General features: G+C 43.9%; 1 protein-coding gene across 2 annotated transcripts in view; it reads left to right on the plus strand.

Annotated features, from left to right (window-relative positions):
* Positions 1 to 22,720, plus strand: part of LOC124180996 (integrin alpha-PS2) — a 48,611-nt gene that overhangs the window by 9,677 nt on the left and 16,214 nt on the right. For both annotated transcript variants that reach the window (XM_046567042.1, XM_046567043.1), the window contains exons 2-4: positions 4,577 to 4,698; positions 8,708 to 8,817; positions 18,137 to 18,257. In XM_046567042.1, coding sequence (XP_046422998.1) covers positions 4,577 to 4,698; positions 8,708 to 8,817; positions 18,137 to 18,257 — 353 coding nt within the window. The remainder of the gene's footprint in view (positions 1 to 4,576; positions 4,699 to 8,707; positions 8,818 to 18,136; positions 18,258 to 22,720) is intronic.

The following is a 22,720-nucleotide window of genomic DNA, read 5'->3' on the forward strand; positions in this document are numbered from 1 at the left end:
ATTCACCGGCAAATAACGGTGGCCAGAGTAAAATTCTACGACATCCACTTCGATGCGAAGAGAATGAAAGACGGGCAGAAACGAGTAGAGCAAAGATTGAGGAGCGGCCTGCGGATGCGAAACCATCCCGTCCCACGCAACGAATGATAACTCGACATGCGACTGAACTCGCGAGATGATAACGGTAATCGCAATGTTCTTGGGAATAAGATAACGCCATTCGTTTGCCAGATAAAAGTGAAAAACAATACGTATTCTAAAGACGAGATTTGCAGTAATCAGCGTGCTTACAGAGGTGATTATCGCATTAGAGAGGTTCATTTTTTAACTTTTTTTTCTTCATTTTTCGGGTGGCGCCTTGAAAAAAACAGGCAAAAAATAAACCAGCCTATTATGGTATCGACGACGATTCAATTCCATTTTTAAACGATGCATTATTGCGCAAGTATTCGTGCATATGGAATAGTATACGTGGTACAGTATAAGTATATGCATGGCATGTGAGTTGACGATTGACACTTTTGAAGCAACAATACGCCTGTACACTGTAATTTACTCACGAGGTGTTAGAGTAGACTTTGCACTATGTTCGAGGATCATCCAACAGCAAATAGACATTTTAAGCGATGACTCGTCTAGAATTTCGCTACACGAGCTTTCAAAATCGAACGTTTATCTGGAAGATGAAGATTCTCATCGGTAATGAAATTTCGCACCCATTTGAAGCGCAGTGTTTGTGTAAAAAAATGTGAAAGTCAAACATTTGCAGGGAAGAAAAAGATATAGAGGCGAAAAAAGAATCAACCAGTCGACGTTCGCAACATCAGATGAAACGACAACGGACACTTGATAAGTATAAAAGACCATGCGTGTGTGTCAGGGTCTGCGATCATTCTCCGCTGATGTAAGCACGCGTTAAGCCGAATGAATTGCCCTGATTGCGTAAGTCGCTTATGGCGTTTTACTCGTGCTCATAAATACACACGCGCGCACGTACTTGCATATTAACACACTCAATCGGAGTAAGACTGATACTTTGCATTTTACCTCAGAGTTATACCCGGTGTTCGTTCAAGGAGATTATGCGGTGTTCTATAGTAACGTGCACAGACCACCACGACGTCTATCAAGTCGTATACGTAACGGCAGTGTGTCAAGGCCTTGCGGAGAGTCTTTACTAGGCAAATCTCACGAGTTCACGTTCATGGGTGTCTCGGGGAATCGTCTCTCGTTTCGACGACGTCGATATCCTCACCGTGATGGTAAAAAGGCGACTCTTATCGACAATTTATCCAGGAGCGGCTCCAAGAAAAATTATAACTTACATGGCGGAAATTATCCTACGAACGAGACACTTCATTTGTCAATGTCAGTCAGAAATTTTATTTATATCGTAACAACACACATGCGGAGCGAAAGCAATATCCGAAAACGATTAAGGATGACCGATAAAACGGCGGGGGGTTTCAGCTACGCTTCAGCTTGCGGGCCGAATTTCGATGGGCTTTACACTTAAGGGATTTCCAACCATACCAGAATTAACATTCGGTTTTCGATAAAATTTGGCAATTCAATAGATTTATGTGATTCAATCGCCAGATAAAAATTTTGTACCGATTCACGGGATTGTTTATGAGATGTAAGCAAATATGTCTTCGCTTATTCCACACGTGTTCTTATGGAGAAACGGACGAGAAAGCCAAATTCTCAAAAACCTGGTAGGCCAGTCAAACACGCTACGCAACCGAATTTTGACTAGCTGCGTAACACCGTTAAAACCTTCCTTAAGTTTGTTTTACCGAAACGCGTGGCAGTTATTCTTTTTCCACCCGAGGGCCACCGAAGAATCAACGTTTCGACGGCTCATTCCCGTGACGAGATAATGACTTATTTCGTTGCTCCGGAATTAAGCCAGGGAACGAATTGTTACGCCCTCTTAAAATTGTAACGCATATCGGTTAAATTTATTCAGACGGTTTCGAAGACGGGCGATAATTCGGTGCCTCCGCAGGATTAATCCTCATGAATTCTACTGCCCGGGGTAGATAATAATAAATGAACGCGAAGCCCCGAGATCCTGCCACTGTGCAAGTGACAGGCAGGCAATTAAAATGTGTCCTTAAGATGCCAGGCGAGCTGACATTTTCGTGAGGGGATTACACGAAGAGTCGTTGGATTCGAGAGGGGCGGATGTCCCCGCGGATCGTTCAAACTCTTCCCGGCAAACCTTGGCAGGAATACAAAAAGGCCGAGTATGACTAATCGCGACCAAGACCTGCACTTCCTTTTAAATTGTGTTTATGAATGTTGAATGCCGTACTCGGTACCGTACATATGCTTCCAAATTAAGAAATGATCTCGCAGCGCGATTCTCGATAATCGCATCAGGACGGTTATTTCATCGTTGAACATTGTCTGTCGTTCGGCGAATAGTAAAAATTTATTAGTGAACGTTGAATCACGTACGGATGGTTTCGTAGCACGGGGTATAATTGTGGCGGTAAATAAAAAGCGCTACAACCTGGCAAAGCCGACCGTAACGATAAAAATACACTTGCAATTAGTTGTCAAAACCATGATACCCCATGCTTCACTCGGAGCTGTAGTCACCTACAATTTTCTCACTTCCGGAATAAGGTACGCGGCGGGCGCTCCCTGGTAATAAATAATTGCACCGCCGATAATGGACTGAGAGGTGTGCATGTGTTAGCCCAATTTTGCGTCCACAAACAACGCGGCGTTCACGTAGTGCACCAGAGTGGGCTGGACGTGTATGTTATTCTTTTACATGCAGCCTGCGCGTAATAAATCAGCTGACTACACAGGCCGATGCACCTCGTCCATCAATCCAATCTCGGTAATAGACCAGATCCATAAGCATCTGCGTCGAGGCGTTGTGAGTTGCATGAAAAGCCGAGCGCGAGACGAACCTTGGCTATCGAACCGATGAAGATAATGGGCAATTTTTTTTGTGGTAAATTGGACGCTGAGTTTTTAGGGGGTGGGGTACAGCCTGGATGGTCTAAAATCATATCTATTGTTAGGAGTTTTTTTTTTTTAAGTAAATGAAACCACTTTTTTTAAAGTAAAGGAAAACGTGGTCGCTCGTTACTTGTAAGCGCCATGTCGCTATTTCGTTATTAATTTGAATTAAAAAAATCTAAAATGTTCTTGAAATTATAAATAATAAAGCCCTCAAACTGAAATTGCTCCAAGTGTTATCATTTTCTTTAAAAAAAAAATCAAAATACTCCTAACAATAGGTACGATTTTAGATCGTCCAAGATGTACACCTTCCCTTAAAGAATCTGATCATAATGGTACGCGATCTTTTACCCAGGCTCGTTTATGCGTGCCCATGTAAAGGTATGATGCACCGGTGTGTTTTAGATGCAAGATATCAGAACTGCAAATGACGACGAGACTCCCGCGGTTTTCTTGCCAACCGTAATTCGTCATCCACGCAATGCATAAGCAGCTCTTGTCGCAAGTAACTTTATACGTACTATAATTGAGAAATTCTCAATATAGCACATTTTATACACTGCGGTCTGACTTCGTATTCAGCCCTAGTCCAAACAAATTATTATTCTCGAGCAGCGCGTGTTTTATGTTCCTGGTATCGAAATGACGAATTAGTCTACTAATTCGCGATCACGTCACACGCTGAATTAACGCGAATCTTCGGCACGCCGATGACCGCTGCTGACCTGTATTTGCGTAATCCACAGCGGTTGATAATTTCGTCGATCACTGCGAAAGTCGGGGAGGAAATATGGGTTCAAAGTACACTTAATCCAAGGCGTTGGAGACTGCGATGTAATTATTTTCGTCAGGATGTTTGTAACCGAGCGCGGTTTTGAGTATTGCCTGATTTTTTATCGGGCTTAAAAACTAAATCAACATTAATTACATACCGCAACGATGAGTATATATAGCTGTTGCGCGATTTCACTAGTACAGGACATACGATGAACAAAGTTCCGTGTAATCGGTGAGTCAAACGGATGACGTGAACTATTGATGGAGGGTCTTCTGTTGACTGGGAATTTATGGATATAACACAATCATGTCTCGTTCAGAATTGTTTTCCGCTGCGGCGTGAGATATAAGTTATACGTTAATTCCAACATTTGTTTTTTTCACCAACAACCTATTCATGTGCCATTTATCACGAAAGAGAGATGAAATTCTTCAGGGCTGTTTATCAGAAAATTGCAATAATCAACATACGAAACGTTCCGACTCGACTTTCGAAGCGTGTGCAAAACATGCATCGTTATATTAACGAAAATGACTTATTTCCAACGGTGAAAGGTTTCGAAATTCACATTTTTCGCACAGCTCAGGAAGTAGTTCGCTCTTTTATGGTAAGGTAATGCCAGAGTGCCTCTGGAGGGGCTCAAATGTCAAAGTTGAATGATCTGATTGGGCAACCATCGCAGGTACACGGTCTTGAATACCGCACATTTATGAAACGTATGCAATACGTAAGCAGATATAAAATTGCCGATATTAAACTAACCAGTTGGTATAAAGTAATATTTAATTAATGTATGTCTGTTTTGTGCTTCAGGGTTATAGTCGGTGCGCCAGCTGCCCAAACTAGGCAAGAGGGCGTGGAAAAAGGAGGTGCAGTATACACCTGTCATTTCGCTACTGACAACAACTGTTCGCAGATCAACTTCGACCCAGAGGGTAAGTTGTTCTGACTTATGCTAATTTCAGACAACAGTAGTCCTAGTAGATTTCGAAGGATTTCGGAGCCAAGCGACGAAGGAAAAAGATGGGTGGGGATTAAGAACTAGAATTGTCGATTGATAGAAGGACCAGAATATCAATATAATAACGTGGCAAGTGCAAATATAGAAAGTCGCAATACGGATCGATAAAATGTAGAAAGGTCAAAACCTTCAAAAGATTCTATATTATCGAAAGGAGTTCTGAGGTTTCTATTTTTTTACTCCTCCATCCTCCTACTTTCAATATTTTTAAATTCTATAGACCAAGTTTTCGCCTCGTTAAAAATTCGATATCGTGCCCTTTCAATTTTTTGACTCTTCTATGTTTTTACCCCCACCCAAAAAGATTATACGTAAAAGTGACGGAAAATTGAGTACTTAGCATCGTTCCTCGAAGATAAGGATCAAAGGACTGCCGAGAAAAAGCAAAATCCTCGTCAGAGTTCAGTTGCGGTATAATAATTTGAACGGTATAAGAGCTGCACAGCTATCTCGTAAGAATCATGATCGGAAGGCAAGTAGGTAGTAAAAATACAGCAGAATCGATTCCTGGGATCAACCGGTTCTGGACACGCGTCTTTATACAGCAAACAACTTCTCGTATTGATTACGAAGATGTCCGGACAAGGTCGTCGATTCCCGGCTAATTCGCCTTGAATTCCGTTTCCCACCTGCGGATGAACGCATGGACTCTGAGCGTGAAATTGAGATGAAGTGAAATTTTCATAAAGCAAGAAAAAAAACATACCGACGCAAGCAACTGACTACAGAAAACGTTTACCTGATAACCGTGCAAGTTACTGTGACAGTTTGAGTTGAAGTGCGACAAGGAGACAACACGCATCCAACAGAATGCAAGTTATTGATAAGGCAGGAATGACGGAAAATATTTAACGAGGTCTGAAGGTCCGGCGAGGTATTTAACGCCGTATCTAGATAAACGAAAAAATGACTGTCCAAGTTTAACGGTCATCAACGAAGCTCGAGGTGAAATCATACATTCCATGGAACACGCTCGAGTATTTAACGTCGTTTGATCGTCACCTTGCGATAAATAACTGTCTCGATGTATGTTTTCCACGCTTGTACCTACGTGTAAATCCGAGTGCATACAGCATATTTTTTCCGACTATACAGCTCCGTCATGGACCGAAAATAACTACCTACGACTCTCTGCAAGGTTGTATGGGCATGAGTATACGGGCTTATTACGTGTCGACGCGACTTCTATATAAAAACAAAACAAAAAGAGAGAGAGAGAGAGAGGGAGAGAAAATATGCGTTATGTATCACTGTACAATGTAAAGGAAGTGGGCTTAACTCGTGAGCTGACAAAAGAAACGCCATCTGGTGGCAGGAAACATACTGTACAATTTCAGAATACTCGTACCTAGACGTATAATTTAATAACAAAACTCGGTCATCGCAGTATTTTTAAGTCTGTATCAACATTTACTGTAACGAATTGCGAGCCGCGTTATGTTGAAAGAAATTTTTAGTACAAAGAATTTCGTTTAATTTATTTAAAACGCTTACCGTCCAGCTTCTTTAGCCACACCCGGTATATAATATCACAGGGTTCAAAGAGGCTCGTAAAACCATAGAAACAAATTCATTAACAATCAAGCGATGAGATTAAAGAGTGTTTTGAGACTGTGAAAGTCTGTTGCAAATTCGAATACACATGTCACATGTTGGTACTTTAGCCCTCCACACTGGCTACGATACACGCGACTCGAGTGTATGCAATCGAGAAACTTTTAGCACCGCTAACTAGAATGCCACGACTCGGGAGTGTTCTTTTCATCTAACGCATGACCTACATTCTCCCTGACCCTAGAAAGAAAGCTCTGGTGAACCCTGCGTGGGCGTTCACATGAGACCATATTATAACAGATGTAGACACGTTTGCGGAGAACCGCGTTGTGCTCGATGGATACCAAGTTGTTAACCCAAACATTTAACTCGATCTTCGACCGTTTCTGGTAATTGAATCGTACCGGAAATTGACACGAAACCAAGCAGCGAAATGTAGCTATTAAAGAATCTTTAATTTTCTGATCGTAAGTCAAGGTTGATCCGGGTATCCCAGGGATTGAGACTGCGGGATGGGTATACCTGTAATGCATGGCCAGCAGCGGCATATCGTCGTTGCAGAAACCAGTAGCAGCGGCTACCGATCAACGATTCGATCACCGCCGGGTTCGGCTATGTTGTTATCCGTGTAGAGCCAATTAGTATATCGACTTGGCTTCTACAACTTTCTCATTCGGTAGCAGGTACAGAATACGCCGTGTGTTTCTGCCTCTCGCAAACTTAGTCCTGTACGCGCGAAACGTGTATAAATGGGTATGTAGCAGAGACCGTGTACGGTGGGTCGATATATCCGAGGATAATTAGCCACCTCCTGTTGTTCGACAAACAACGATTCTTGTCCAATTACATACCATTCGAATACCAAAATCATTAAAGAACATCGCGCGTGTCTGGACCTTGGGGGTATTTTCAATGCGTCAAAGTGAATCAGTCAAACAAATTGCGCGTGAAACTGTTGGATTACAGAACGTTAACGTGCCACTTAAAACCCTTTTTGTCAAGTCAGTTAACCCCGTAATAACGACCGATGATTATTCCCGCGATGGCTAATTACGAGGCGCCGGTTGAAACTGGTCTAGATTCAAAATAGTACCCACCAGCCTCGGCTTGCCGAGTCATCTTCGAAAATAAACCCTGACATCAGTCCGTGTAACCCTGATCCGGATCCACTGATTTCCTTTCGTTCGCTACGAGGCAAACCATGGTGAAAAAATCCCGCAGCGCAACGTGGATGTCCACGAATGGGAGTCGACGAAGAATGACCTCGGAGGTCACCAACTTCCCATACGGCTACGCCGCGTCACTCGGTGACGATGATACCACCGCGTCGGTGTTCGTCGTCGCGATGCTGCACCCTGACGATGAAGTGGATGAGATACGGAGAAGCATGAAACGCGGCGCAAGAACCAGCACCGCCTAATACAGCCGAGAACGTGTTGGCTCTGGACGTGGTTGACCGTCTCCGCAGCTGGTGTTCCCAGCTCGACAGTGCAGCCACCGTTTCTCTTTATACGGAAATCGAATGACCCATACGGGTAACGGGTTCACCGCAGAGGTACACGAAGGCCGAAGAAATCGCCGGCTGCGTACTCTTAACCCGAGTCCGAGTCCGAGTCTCTTGGAAGAACTATATTTGGAAAAAATCTGACGTTTCCATTCGTTCCGGACAGGCGTTCCGGATATCCGTTTTTGATCGCGGTTTGTTGCACGTTACTGGAAGCACATCGCGCTTCGCTTAAACCGTAGATTTTCGGTAAACAAAGGTTCGAAAAGGCAAAAGTTTGGCATGCGGGATGTGTAGAATAGCCATCGGAGGCGTATAACCTAAAGTCACATCTTTGTCGAATCAAAAAAGGAAAGTAGGCAGAGTCAAGTACTCTGCGTAACGGGAGACAGAAACAGCATTGGATTCTCTTGAATGAAGCGGCGGCAACTGGCTCGGGTTTGGAATTGGATTGAAACTTGAAGGATACGTAACACGGTGCTGCACCTGGTACTGGTATACGCAATAAGCGTCTGTTGCGGGAACTCGCCGGCAATGTTCTCGCAGAGTTGCCTGTCTCGTTATACATACTTATATAGCGTCTTTCTCGGTTATACGGTATTACACCAGCAGAGCCTCGTCCTGTTCATTGACGTATTAGGTTACTCTCCGCGAAGAAGCGGAGTCGACCCTGCCAACTGGATATACCGCCTCCCCTGCGGAAACCAGGGAGTGTGCAGTAAGACTCAATTCCGAACCAGATATTGCACCTGGCAGTCTCGTACCTACTTCGAAATCGCGATTGTTTCGACCGTTTTAAATCCACTTATCCCCGTCGTATCGGATAGTACGCGCAACTGATGCGATGATTCTAATATAATTGCAGGGAACATGTGGAACGCGAAACCAGGGGCGGCCTACCAAGTGGACAACAAAACGGCCCAATGGTTCGGAGCGACAGTTTCAACGACGGACGAGGTGGACGGACCCATACTGGTAAGTGCATCGGTGTCAATTATAAAAAATCGTTTAGGAAACTGACAAACTTCAGAGGTATTTCGGTCCTCGAGTAGATGGATGCTAAGGCAACGTCAAAGCTGAGGCGACCCGTCGCGCTACCGTTTCGTTAAAGAGATTACTTTTTACTCTTCTCCGCGCAATCGTACTACGCGAGTGCGGACGACAGTAACGGAGGGAGAAGCATCCGCGTGTGAAAACAAAAATGTTGCATGCGTGAGCCACGGCAGAGTGTAGGATATAACGATGATACCCCCGCGCTACGTGGTCTGGAGCTTCTGTTCATGCACCAACTAGGAAGAAAAATAAATGATCAGTAATCTAAATAACCATCAGGCCTCGGTTACAGACGATGCCGTGTCTGCCGGTAGGTACCGACTATAATTTGTCTCGGCTCCAACCGCTATTTCACTCCCTGTCCAGGTTTAGTTCACCGGTTCTTTAACGGTCCGCTGGCTTGCGAGACGTTTCTATTTCACGGTTTACGAATCTATTTCTCTCAAATATTCTTCACCCAATTGTGCTTTTATCGTAAAGAATTTTGATCATCGAAATCGACGCGATTTCTTTGAGAGTCCTGCAGCTGTCTGTTATCCAATTTTCTGAAAGCTCGAACGGGATTTACGCGATCGAGTGTGTGTTTTATGACCGTATAATGAAATTCTAAAGCCCGCTGAACCCTGGTCAGTATGAGCTCTCGCTTCTTGGCGGGTTTCTATTTCTAGATTCGAAAACAACCGGTGCTTCGCTTTCCGTCACGGTCGAAACGGTGGCTTGGCTCAGGACGTTCGTGCACTGCTTGCGATTTCACGTTTCGCACAACTACCGGAATCGCGAGGCTTTTGTTTTCGGAAAAATATTGTACCAAAACCTGCGTTCAAAATTGAGTTTCAATTTCTGCATTACCTCATTTTTCGCAGATCTTATCGTTACGGACCTGACTACGCAAAACGTGAAAGAGTCCTGTAACTCTGCGCTGGTCTTTCGCACGGCTGGCTGGACCAGCGGCAAATCTGAACCGTATCTTGTTCTGGGTATTCCCGCAATATCGCAATGCGGAATCCACGCAAGGATAGACACGCGTAGCCGTGATGAGCCGCCTAATACTTCTCATTAGCGTCCTGCCTCGGTACCAATCCACCGCGAAGATCTTTTAGCCTTCGGCTCGTGTTCCACCGACAGACTTAGCGGTCCCTCTGATGTGAACAGCACCGCCCTTATCCGTTCGTCGGCACGTGCACATGTGCAACAACGCGATGATCCCTTCGCGGTTCAACATTTACATTATACCTACAACTCCCGTCACGCGCGTAAAAAAACAGTTGCACAGCACCACAGTCCGCAAGCGGCGAACTTGCATCAATCACGAGACGTTTCCTGGATCAATTCCTCGCGTAAGAAAGCGCCTTTCACTTCGTTAAATATTGGAACCGTTTCACGCCGTTTCAGTATCAAGATTCGATAAAGATTAATGCATCGGGAATAAGCTGCAACCTGCTCAACGCAGGGTAAAAATTTCGTCACACGTGGTGGAAATAACCTTCTTGATATCGCGGAGGACGTGTTACAACGCGGATGAGAGACTGGTTGCGCGGCTAGACGATGAAAATAAATCGTCAGCACTCGATAAATTACCATAAAAAAAAAAAGACATGGACATACGCATGACGTTATATGGTTGAGTGTCGATTTGTATCTTCTTTCCAAGCGACGTTAAGTGGTTTCAATTTTGATGGTTTGGAACGAGCGTCGTCAACGTCTGTGATCCTCGAAATGTATGTTTGAAGTTTTCGGGTGTAATAACATTGGTTCGGGATCAGTCGAGAGTCGTTTTTTAAGCGGTTTTTGATTCAACGAATGTTTTCGTATAACTTTGTGTAATTCATTGATAATTATGTGACGGAAACTACGACGTAGGAATTATAGCCTCACAAACTTTTACACGCACGAGATATTAACCCGTTTACTTTGAAACGGAAATATTGACTCGGAATGCCTTTATTTAGGTAAAGAAACACTTTTTCGACGATATTGAGATGTTCTGAAGGTGTTTCAGAAATGGATTTTGTTGTCTTCTCCAAAATTTCCGCTTTTCTCGCAATATGATAATAATGTAAATAAATAAATAGCGGCAATCGATTCGTCAGAAAATCTAATCCCTGTTTCGCGTACTTGACAATTATTTTTTACCATAATTAAAATCGTATAAAATTCGAAAATCAAGATTGTACGCTATGGTGTAAAAAAAAAAAAAAGAAAAAAAAACGAATGGGTTAACCACACCGTTGACATTCGCGCGATGCGCACACCACCTTGTTCGCACTATTTCCAGTCTCTCTCGACTCGCTGGTGATTTTCCGTGTAAGACCCGTTGACAGGTTTACCAGTATAACATTCCCCGGTTAATGTTAGAATTATCTACTTAGATCAGAATGTGCCGAGGCATTCTTCTCCGTGTGTATAAGGCGCAATCTTCCCAAGCAATTCAGATCTCCGTGTCCCGCGTGTGCGATGTGTGCAATTAAAAAATGCAAAACTCACACTCGCACCGCGGATATATTACAGCCTGCTACCGTATCAATTGCAATCGCACCGTAGCCGTGTTTTATTAACGATGAAAAATATGCGCGTATAATATAATATAATTGAGTGATTAATTTCGCTTCACGTTTCGAGCTCCACGAAATTGTAGAAACAAGAAAGGAAAAAAATAAATTGAAGAAAAAAAAAAAAACCAACCGATCGATCGGTAAGTTTTTCAACGAATCGTCGTGGCGGACGCGCGATGTGAAACGAACGTGAAAGAAGCTATTCGCATCACGTGTCGAAGAGTCATTGCCGTCAGGATGCGTTAAGCCTTCTAAATATTAAGTATACGTAGATGTATACTCGTTGCTTCTGCAAGGTTGTCTCAAAAATTTATTACGTATCAGGCACGCCGAGTTCTCAGACTTTTTATTATTTTTACGTTTTTTTTTTTTTTCTTTTCATTTCAATTACACCGGTCAACACAAATTTTCAGTCTGGTTTACTATTTTACTTGCTACTTTTTTATTACTACTTCCATTATCCGCTCATTTCCATTTAATCCTCCGCCGCAGTGCCACGGTGTAATAATATCGCACTCGTAATTTATCAATTTATCAATCCAAGCTCTGCTCGGAGTGCTTTTTCATCGCCTTTGATAAGCCGGCCACTCTTCTCGCGCCTTCGAAACCCTCGAGCAGCGCAGCTGCAGCGTGCTGCTTACAGTCTTTCTACGTACGAGTTCTTGTTCGCCGTACGCTAACCCGACTGTCACCACTGGCGGGGGTTAATTCACAATCACTATATTTCTTATGCGGTTACGCATGTGAGAGGAACAGGACAACGCGGAGAGCAGAGAAGAATTTTGGACTTTCGAGAAGACGGGAGCATTTTTTCTTTTTTTTTTATAATTTGTTATACCCGATCCACGGATCTTCTTGTGCATCAAGACTGAATTATCGGTGCGGTGTAAAAAAAATTGAGAGAGAATCTACCTTGACGCGCTATCGGATGAATCTTTGTTCGGCGGAGTTTGTTACAAGGGGATAAAGTACGAAAGAGGAAATCGGGAATCGATTCCAAGGATGGTCGAAAGCGCGGAGACAATCGCTGCATGGTCGCAGGCAGAGCTCTCTGGACGATCTTGAATACCGGCCCCCGGTACAAAAACGGTCGTCCTCTCCTCCTCTTCGCTCGAATAAGAAGAAGCGTTCAAAGGGCGAACAATCGTCGGGAGGATACATGTATAACCAAGGATCGCGGAGCGGGCAGCCTGAAGTTTGCAGGCGATAAAATTGTTCGCGGCAAAGCTTATACCTGCCTCGGGACCAGGGAGATACCAACATCCGTGAGGGTGAAGAGGGACGTATGCCGGGAGTATCGCGCGGCAAAAACGCATCGATTAAAGAACGCGGTGAAAAATAGAAGGATACAATCGGCGCCGGCGTTGCGACCCCGGCGACCCTCTCTGAGAGCAGAGTCTTGTAACCCGGAACCCTTCCCTTCCCCTTTTATCTTCCCTCTCCTTGTATCTTCCCGCCAAAGATTACGCCCAATAATTCGCACCGCTGAGCGTCTACGCGTATTGCTTGAAACATACAACGCGAGTCTGCGGTTTGGCGAAAAAGGTTGTCGAATCGGCGAATCGGCCGCTCGTGTATGTTTGTATATTTCAGCGGGCAGCTAATTTGGCGTCCCGAGACAATGGGCATTCCCTCCGCGTGTTTTGTCCTCGCTGGACAAATTGCGACGCCCGCTAAACGGTCGGTTTTTCTCCCCCGATCGGCGTCGGTGCTCCTTCATTGCGGTACCGGAGACTGCGGAATCGTCGTGACGAGGAACAATTTGCGGTTCGGTAAGAGGTGGTTGCTGGTTGCAGTGGTTCACGAGCAATGTACCTACTTGCGAAACGTCGTAATTGCGGCAAAAATCGGAAAAGAGGAAAAAGAGGGCGCCGTTTTGCGAAAGAGTTTTTGATACCCCGACATCGCGAAGAATAACTACGGTATAAATAATGCCTGACTCAGAGTCCGCCGTTCTCGGCGCGACGAAGCCGAGTGACTCAACCGCGAACGACTCAACTTTGAAACTTGGACTAATACGAAAATTACCACGGATGCGTTTTACTTTCGACTTTCGGCAATTGGCACGGCGACAGGTGTAACACAATATCGTCGATGGTGAGGCGGAAAATTTTGGAAATTAGATAAGAAGAACCTTCGAGAGGTTAGATCGGTTACACCGATGAACACGAGTTTTCAGTTTTGGGTTTCTAGATGTCAAATTTTGACTTCTTCCACGTAACTGATAAGTCGAAGAATAGTTTTATCGGGTAAAATTTGCTTTTTTAGAAACCAAAACGATATTTCGGATTTCAAAAAAAATTACCTATTTTCTCAAACATTTATTGTAAATAACAACTAAACGAACTTCAGTTCTGCAGTCAAGTTAGTTTTATTCGAAACTAATAATTAATAACAAACTATAAAAGTAAAAGAATCGATAATACAAATTATAAGTAATAAATAAAGATTTCGGTTATTACTCGATGTACAGAGTCGAAATTTATTTATTTCAATAGAAACTCGGAATTTCTTTCCTTTTTTCTCCTCCTGATTCGTGTTATCGGCCGAGGGTCGCGCTGCCCCTGCTTTCGTGAAGCTAAAAGCGGAATTCCCGTGTGACAGGTGAGTCAGGAATTCCCATCGACCGGAAGTGAGGCACAACGATCATTCGTTTTTTACACTCGCAGCGACGTCGAGCTGCTCGAGCACGTGACGAATGTATTAATTTCATGCCGCGGAGAAGCAAGAGGAAATAAAAAAGGAAAAGAAGCCGGCGCTTACCTACACGTGAGATAATAATATTGCTAAACTGGGAGAAGATCATTCGCCAGTGTAATAACGGTAATTACAAGCCGAGGTTAATTTCCGAACCGTGCGCGGGGCGTTAAATTATCTCGGCTATTGTTACGCAACGATTATTTGCGAAATGGAACAATAACGCGAACTCCTCTTCCGTAAAAGGGCACATGGTAAGTCAGTAAAGTCGGTATAACTGAGCCGCATGAGACTCGTTTTACGATCGGTCATTACCAGCCCATTTTCAGGCGAGAGAGGAAAAGAGAGAGGGAGAAAAAGAGAGACGGGGTTAAAAACGCGTCAAGGGACTCAGGAGTCCCGAGAGGCGAACATTTTTCGCGTCGAAGTTAGTTTATTTCCCCGTGGAAGAGGTGTCAGGACCTCTCGAATCGATCGTCCTGCAGCCGCGGCTACGGCCAACCTTCGTATGTGTTTTACAACGAAACGGGTCGAAATAGCCCCGTCGGTGTAATAAAGGTACGCTCCACCCACACCCACGGCCAACTCTGTTGATTTTCAAACATCGAACCCTGCTACCTAGTAGTCAAGACGCCTAAGCTCATGGGTGCAGTCGACACCGATGACCTCATTCACGGACCGAAATAACTTTCGCTTCCTTTTGGTACATCGCGCTTCATCTCAGTGGTTCCTCTCGTCGGGTCACCGTTGTTTATTCATTTTATTCTCTCGAACCGAGTGGCGTAAAATCCGAAATAAGAAGAAGAATAAGAAGAAGGAGAGACGGAAAGAAATCATAAAAATCGGAAAACAAAATATCAAACAAACCTGATAATAACCGATACTAAAATTGGTACGAGGTCTTTTTTTTTCTTCTTCTTCCTTCGACAGATTGTCCGAAATTCTTCTTCGCATAGCCGTCAATAAATAACGAGGCTTATTTGTTGGTTCTGGCTCTGGTTTGGACGGACTGAAATTCTCCTTTTTGTCTTACCGCATCCCTTCTCTCTATTCGGCTTATTTTAGCCCGCAAAATAATGCCCAGCTTCAAGAAACAATCTTTCCTCAAGGCGTTCAGAGTTGTGAAACTATCGAAGCACGAAAGTTCTTGAAGTTATTTCATATTACATCGATCAGATATATTTGGATGATCATATTATTATAATCACCATCGCCGTAATTGAAACCGGATCGCACCGTGTGAGTTTGATTTTCCGCTTTTTCTTTCGTACAATCCTCTCTTATTTCTACTCGCTTTTTTTTCTGAAGAAAATCCAGCTGCTTTATCCAGACTAAAGTTGAGCGAGTAGGTTCTACGCGTAGCGCAGCAGATAAGTATTTGACGCAAGTACGAGGACTTTGCGTGTAACGTGATACCAGGCACTCGGAGTTTCTTGGTTTATTAATTAATCAGTGCCGACCGAGAAGAGAAGCACCACGCGACTAGAACGACAAACGGACCATAACGACTCGCATAGAACAACGGAGATAATAACGACGTTAATACAACGAGGATGATAGTAACAATAATAAGAGCATCGAAAACTCATTTAACAGCATACGGCACGGTATAACAGAGATGATTCATTGCGGTAGGAGTTCGACTGGCAGAGCCGCACCCGTTTCTGGTTCTTGGGAGCTTAGACGAGCGCGATGGATAAATTGCGGTTCTTCTTTGTCCTTCTTTAAATCCTCGTCAGACTTTTCTCTCTCAGCTTTCTTCGTCTCGTTTTTGCTCTCCCTCTCGCTTCGGGGTTGGACCGCGTCGCCGGAATAAATTGTAACGAGGCTCTCCGGGTCCGTCGTCGTTTGAGCCAATTTATCTGATTGTCTGCAGAATTAGACGCGCGACCTCACGGAACGGGGACTTGGGAGTCCCTGTCTATGAAGCCGCAGCTGCGTACGACTCTCGTTATTCAAATATCGGGGCCGGGTCGAGGTTTCAAATTTGAAAAGTTCCGAGAGCTTCCGAAAACATTATCGCCGTTCGGAAAGGCGTCGGAAGCGTAAAACGCCGTTGCGTTTCTAGAACTCTTTCATTGTCAGTCCGACTGCGACGTCCAGTGTCCAGCATCGAGTAATCGTATCTCACTGTGTGGGTTGAAAAGCTGAGCTACATGATTTCGTGGCAGGAGCAGCCGGACGGACAAGACGGACGCGTTATCGATAGATAAGAGACGTCTGCCCGGGATGCGGATCTCTGTGTAATGGTGCACAAAGACTAATTGCACGCGTGGAGTGAAAGTGGCTTCGACGCAACGACGACGACGTGATTTCGGAGTGCGATAAAGTCGGAGGACAATCGGGTAACGTTCGACGATATTTGGCTCCTTGCACGCTGTACGTTGCACGAAGTTTAACTCGCGTCATCTCGACTTTTTAAGCTATTTTTATCTACGGAGCAAAGTTCTCACTCCCGGCCGGACGTTTTATCGCATGAAAATAAAACATTTTACAGCTCGACCTTTCCATCGTCATCATCATCATCATCATCATCGCCATCGTCATCGTTTATAGAGACTCTTATAAGCCGTGATCAATTTCCAGCGTCAGAGTTTTTCAGGACTTGCAAACTTCTCGGAAATTGTGCGGTAGCACTGATTGTGAGGGTTCGAAGATCCTCTCGGGTTTTACGTTGCCATCCGTATGAGGAAGAGGCTTGAAAACAGGACCCGGTTAAGTAGGAAAAAAAAAAAAGATTAGAATCGTCCTCGAGTTGTTCAAGTCTCAAGATTTTCGGGCAAACATACGGTGTCGTTCGTATTTATAACTGGCAACAACAAGTAGCGGCACATGCTGAGCTTTCGTTTAACTTCGAGTGTGTCGTAAGCCTCGGTAGAGATAAAAAAAAAAGAAAAAAAAATAAACTACCAGCTCGGCTTGCGTAGGTCGTAATTTCGGCTCTTCAAATTTAATATCGTCTGACCCGGAGGAGAAGGAAGAAAAGGTTCGAAAATCGAAACTCTTGAGCCGTCGTATTACAGATCGTAACGACGGGGTTGGGACTGCTCGGTAATAGTCACCTATGCATGAGAATTCTTCTTTAATACGGAGCTTCGAGGAGGTTTCAGATCCGGTCAGGCTACACTGATTCGGATAATGCGATAACCCCGGTTTCGGGGTCCCGTCCAGCCGATCGTTTGAAGAAACCAAGCGTTATTACAATACGTGTGGGCATCGCGTAGCCGCGCACATTCAAACATATATATATATATATATTTACACACGGTCGACCACGTCAACGTTAATAACGCATGTTCTAAATGCGGCAGTGATATATCCTGTGATGTGTTTGGCTCGGATCGACGCTAGGCTTCGACTGTGTATGTTGTAAAAGTTATCGCACAGTGTCGCGGCAGCCTTGCCGGTCCTCGTATAAACTCGTTTCAATGTAATGTAATTGAACCCGAAAAGCCTGGCTCTCTCATCTTTTCGGAGTCACGGTCAAACCGGAGACTCGACTTTGAACACGATTTTATTGCTCTTCTTTTTCATATTTTTTTTTACCGCACGGTGAAAATCGGTATAAGCCTGCGGTTGATATTTTTTTCTGCCGATCGAATCACTGTGAATCACACAGGTCTGCAAAAAAATATTTTACAATATTATGTTTTCGAATGTGTTGAATTCAAAAATCACTTCCATTTACCTCCGTCACGTGTACAATATTTTTGCAGAATACAAGGCGTTTGCGTAAAGAAAAAGCATAACGATAAAAAAAAACCACCATCTCATTACGATGAACTAAACAGTATTTTTTTATAAAATTAGACAAACAATTTCTTTACGCAATGTACTCAACATTTCGTGTTCATTTTTGAGTATTTTTCCCGGTTTCAGTGAGTAAAAATGTATCAGAAACGGTATGAAATGTTATTAGTATACCGAAACGCTGATAAATTTATTACTGTTTCTTAATAGTTAATAATAGATTTGTTTGATTTATTTTTTAGGCCTGTGCACCGAGGTACTTATGGTTCACCAGTTCCTTCGCGGCACGAGAACCGGTCGGCACTTGCTACATTACCAGCCACAGTTTTAGCGGTTCGAAAGAATTCTCACCCTGCAGAACGAGTGAGTATCAAGTTAAATTGCCAATAATTTAAGGTGAATTGCAGTATTCACAGCAGCTTCTTTTCGCGCGAGAAAGGTAAATAGGAAGAAACAAAAGAAGAAAAGAACAGAATGAGAATATTGCTTCTGATATAATTACATGTGAAATCTTGGACGCTTTAATAACGACGTTTCGGTATTTAGGACATAATTTACATTCGGCAAGCACGATTTTTATTTGTTTGTTTTTCTTCGTTTTGTCAAACATCAATTTACCGCGGATCACAAACCAGGTTAGCGTACGGAGGGTGAAAAAATAGGTCACAATCGTAATAGAAGAGGTGTTACAAAGTCTTTTACGCAAAATCAACCAAAACTCCCATTTTTTTTTGTTCTTTCATGGGAATTTAGTTTTTAGGAATTAATCTATAAGTTGGGGGTACGAATTTGCAACCAATTTGAGGGTTTCCACGTTTCAAGATAAGGAAACGTCCGGTGCAGTCGCTGAACCGACGGTTAGGTTATTATGGTTCCGGCGCGTCGAGAACCGCAGGACGAAATATTCCGTGCCTGTTTTAGCCGAGGTAAAATAAAGCTTATTATATACAAGGTACCCGGAGCAACTATATCGTCGCTGACAGACAAACTAGAAACATTTTCTGTCTGGATATACTCACCCTGACCTTGCCGGGTAAATATGTCTGTTAGCTACCGGTGCAGCAGCCCAACATGATGCACGGTGCGCCTAAACAATCTTTTTTTCTTTCTCTCTTTCTCTATTTACTTCTTCATTTCTTTTTCTTACCACTCCGTTTATCGTCCCTGAGAAAACGCAGGGCAGAAGCTTTATATGAGGTTTTTTCTAACGCAAGGCGTGTATTTAAAATGTGGAAGAGAAGGAGGAAAATTGAAATACGCTGTACACGGTACCGTGGGTTTCATGTCGATGAAATTTGGAGGGGGAATTTCGGTGAACGAGAGATGTGTTGCACAAATTTTTGTTCAAACAATTTGTTAACAACTTTTCGGCATTATTTTTATTGAAAACGAATTATCTTATCGCTGACGTTCGCGATAGATTTCTTCCGAATTTTCATCTCATCGCAAAGCGTTCAATATTCTCACCGAGACTCACTTTCGGTCGGTAACATCCGTCCAACGATACTTCTCATAAGAGGCAAACGGTTCACGGGTCTCGACTCTGTTTCCCAAATTTCAAATTTCCGGATAAACGACGCATATGGCATATTCGGCACCCTCGTTTGACGCACCCCGCAGCAAGATGCCGTAAACGTTAACCGTAACGAAATATTTCCTGCCATGCGACGGAACGGCGTCGCACTTTTCAAGGTACTCGAGAGCCCCGAGCCTCGCTGCGTAAGGAGTAACAGAGATGGAGGATACTTTTTCCCGCATGTTCGAGGGTACGGGCCACTTAAAATCGGGCTCCCCAACCGCCTGAGCGACGACGCTTTTTCCGCCCTCCGATCTCCCAGACAATTTGAGCCGTATAGTTTCCTATCTGCACGCTCGCCGATAGAGAAGTCAAAACACTTCGATGACGAGGCTGGACCGCCGGCTTATCGGGACCTGGCACTCCGTTCCGGCTTTGATCGCGGCCCCGCAGCTGTCGGCAGCCCCGCGGAAGCCGTTCGGGCCCTTTCACCCTGCACGCAGGGCCCACGCGGACCCCCCAGGTCGCGGGACCGTCACGGGAAACTCGACCTCGTCCCGCCCCCTCACAATTTTCACCCTGCTTCAGAAAACACCGGAGTTAATACCGCCGACTGTTTCTAACAGTCTCGGGACTAGCTGCGGAAGGAGGATGTTTTCTTTGTTGGGAAGGGTCGGACGACGCACGGTACGTTGTCACTTCTCGAAATGGTCCAGATACCTCGTACGATGTAGGGAGCTTTTGATCGCGGTTTTAGGTACGGGGTTGAAATTCCGAAATTCCGAAATCGGCTTTCCGACCAATCGAAACTTCGTTGCTCCGTAAAAATTTGATTCCTTCACTTCATATTTCCCTATATGAAATAATTCGGAATTAGACGCTTTCGGAACTTTCCAATTTCGGAACTTAAACTCGGCCCCCGAGAGTTTACGTATAACGCAACGATGCCAGGATCGAGGAACAATGGGGAGATGAAGATGCTGCAGAACTAAGAATATCTCGATCCCTTCAGCGTCGCTGCGTGCGGTCGAACGGACGATTATACGCGCCGGTTCAATGCGTGTGTCTTATTGATAGGCATTGGCGTCTTTCTTCGAGCGTATCCGGCTCGATCGCTATCGATAGAGAGAATCGGAAATCGGAGAATACCCATCGCATCGAGTCTCTGTATCGGCACACCGTCGATGCGGACATTTTTCGCGCAAGTTCCAACCATCGAGGTCCGGAAAAAGGATTTTTTCAATTTTTTCTTCGATCAAGCTGCAGAGTCGTGCAATTTTTTTTTCACCCTTTGACTACGGTTCGCAAACCGTGTTTCCGGTCTTTGGTTTTATCCCTTCGGTATCCGGTAAAGCTAGACTTGCGCGGTCGTAGAATTCAACGTTATGCCACGTGTGCAGTGATTTACGCCCGTGTTATGTATGAATTTAAAAAAGTAACGCCACTTCTGTCCTTTCATAGCCGGTACAAGTTTCCGAGTTATTTACATACAGGCACCGTAGGTATCGGTTTCCGCTACTTCGTCGCGAAAAATTAATATCGCGTTGAACTCGAGGCACGAATCAAAATCACGGCTTTGCTTCGAACATATCGCTAGAGAAAAATATCCACCGAGTGATCTGTTGAGAGCCATTTTTAGAGAGTTATTCGTCGTTACGATTACTAAATTTCTGCGAATAAACCGAATGAGTGTGAAAACGGTAAAAGCGGAAGAAAAATTCATATCGCGTTGAGGATATTTGAAATATAATATTGTATTTCTAATTTGTATAGAAAATACAAGAAAAAAAGATTGAACAGGAGTTTCGAAGAAAGTAAAAAAAGATATCGTAAACTCTTTCTGATTTATCTAGTCTCTTAAGTCTTGTTTAAAACTAATGCTGTTCACTTCCTAACCTAAACATTCAGTTTTATATTCATCGTATTTTATTTCTTCGTAAAAATTGTTGTAAAAAAAAATCTGTAAATATGCATATCTTGCGTAAAAATAAATCTTCGCGTACCGTGTAAAGAAATATCGTTATTAATTTAAGGGAGAAATTGAAAGTTACATTTCGCAGGCCCGTGTAATTAATACGAGAGCTTGCGGTCGGATCGACAGCTCTCGCTTCACAGTTGACAGCGTTAATTACGGAGTCGCATTCAGAGACACTTGATCTCGCTTAAAAATTACGATTGAAACGGCTCAACCCAGAGCTTTCGCGCGAGTGTAAAACCGCGCAAGCTCCTTTACTTTAATTACAATTCATCAGTGTTGGTTACCAATTCACAGCTCGTCCCGCACTCCCTTTAACTTGTACCGCTTACGCAACGTTTTCGCAACTCCACGTCTCGAGTGATTAATATTACTGACGCATATACTTATATATAAAATAACACGCGTGCATCTCGATCCTGAAAATTTTATTCGCGTTTCACGCAGTCAACTTTACTTAACGCGTCGTCTCCGCGAACCTCTGCGTATAATTATCAGAGAGTTCATTCATTCCGCTTTCTTATTCTCTGTACGCGAATATGGCGAATCGCGAGGCAAACGCGCGTTGAGTGAATAATTCGCATTCCCTCGGGATCACGCGCTTCTTCCGCGATTGATATATCTCTCAAACGAGCCGTAATGCAAGGTGCATGCCGCGGCAGTAATTCACCCCCTGCTAAGCTCTGGTCAACGTCAAGTTGCAACTTCCGAGTTGCACGGCAAGTTCCATCTCACTCTTTGATCTGACTTCGACCGCGTTTTACGAGCGAGGCTGCTGCAGACGCGGGGTTTAACAAATTTATCCCGAGGGAACGGAATCGTCCCGGTTCCAGAATCGGAATCGCCTTACTGTCGTCCCGTTAATTCAAGAATAGCTCTTTCTCTCACCGAGAAATTCTATCCTCGGCGCAACGAGATACATTTTTATAAATAACTTTGTACCGTTTAATCGCTGCTCCGCGGATATAAAGGGGATAAAACGATTTATATTAATTGCGCGTTCAAAATTCTCCCTCGAAATCAAAGTGTGTATCCGTTTCGGAGACTCAAAGACTTAAAGACAGAAATAAAAGCAAGGAAATTGAATCGACGAGAGGTTTTCAATATCTGTTTTAAATACGACAAAATCATCGGCCGACCAAACGTTTCAACGCATACAAATATTCCATCCAAGATCGTTTCTATCGATGTATGGTATAGATTTTAAACATTGGACGATCCGTAAACCAGCTATACATATACAGACATACACTGATCAATTATTCCCTCAGGGAAAACGGGATTGATCGAAGCGAAGAAAGATCAATGCACGCGTTGGAACGCATACTAATTGCT

This window comes from Neodiprion fabricii, chromosome 4 (genome assembly GCF_021155785.1).
Source record: "Neodiprion fabricii isolate iyNeoFabr1 chromosome 4, iyNeoFabr1.1, whole genome shotgun sequence".
Lineage (NCBI taxonomy): Eukaryota > Metazoa > Arthropoda > Insecta > Hymenoptera > Diprionidae > Neodiprion > Neodiprion fabricii.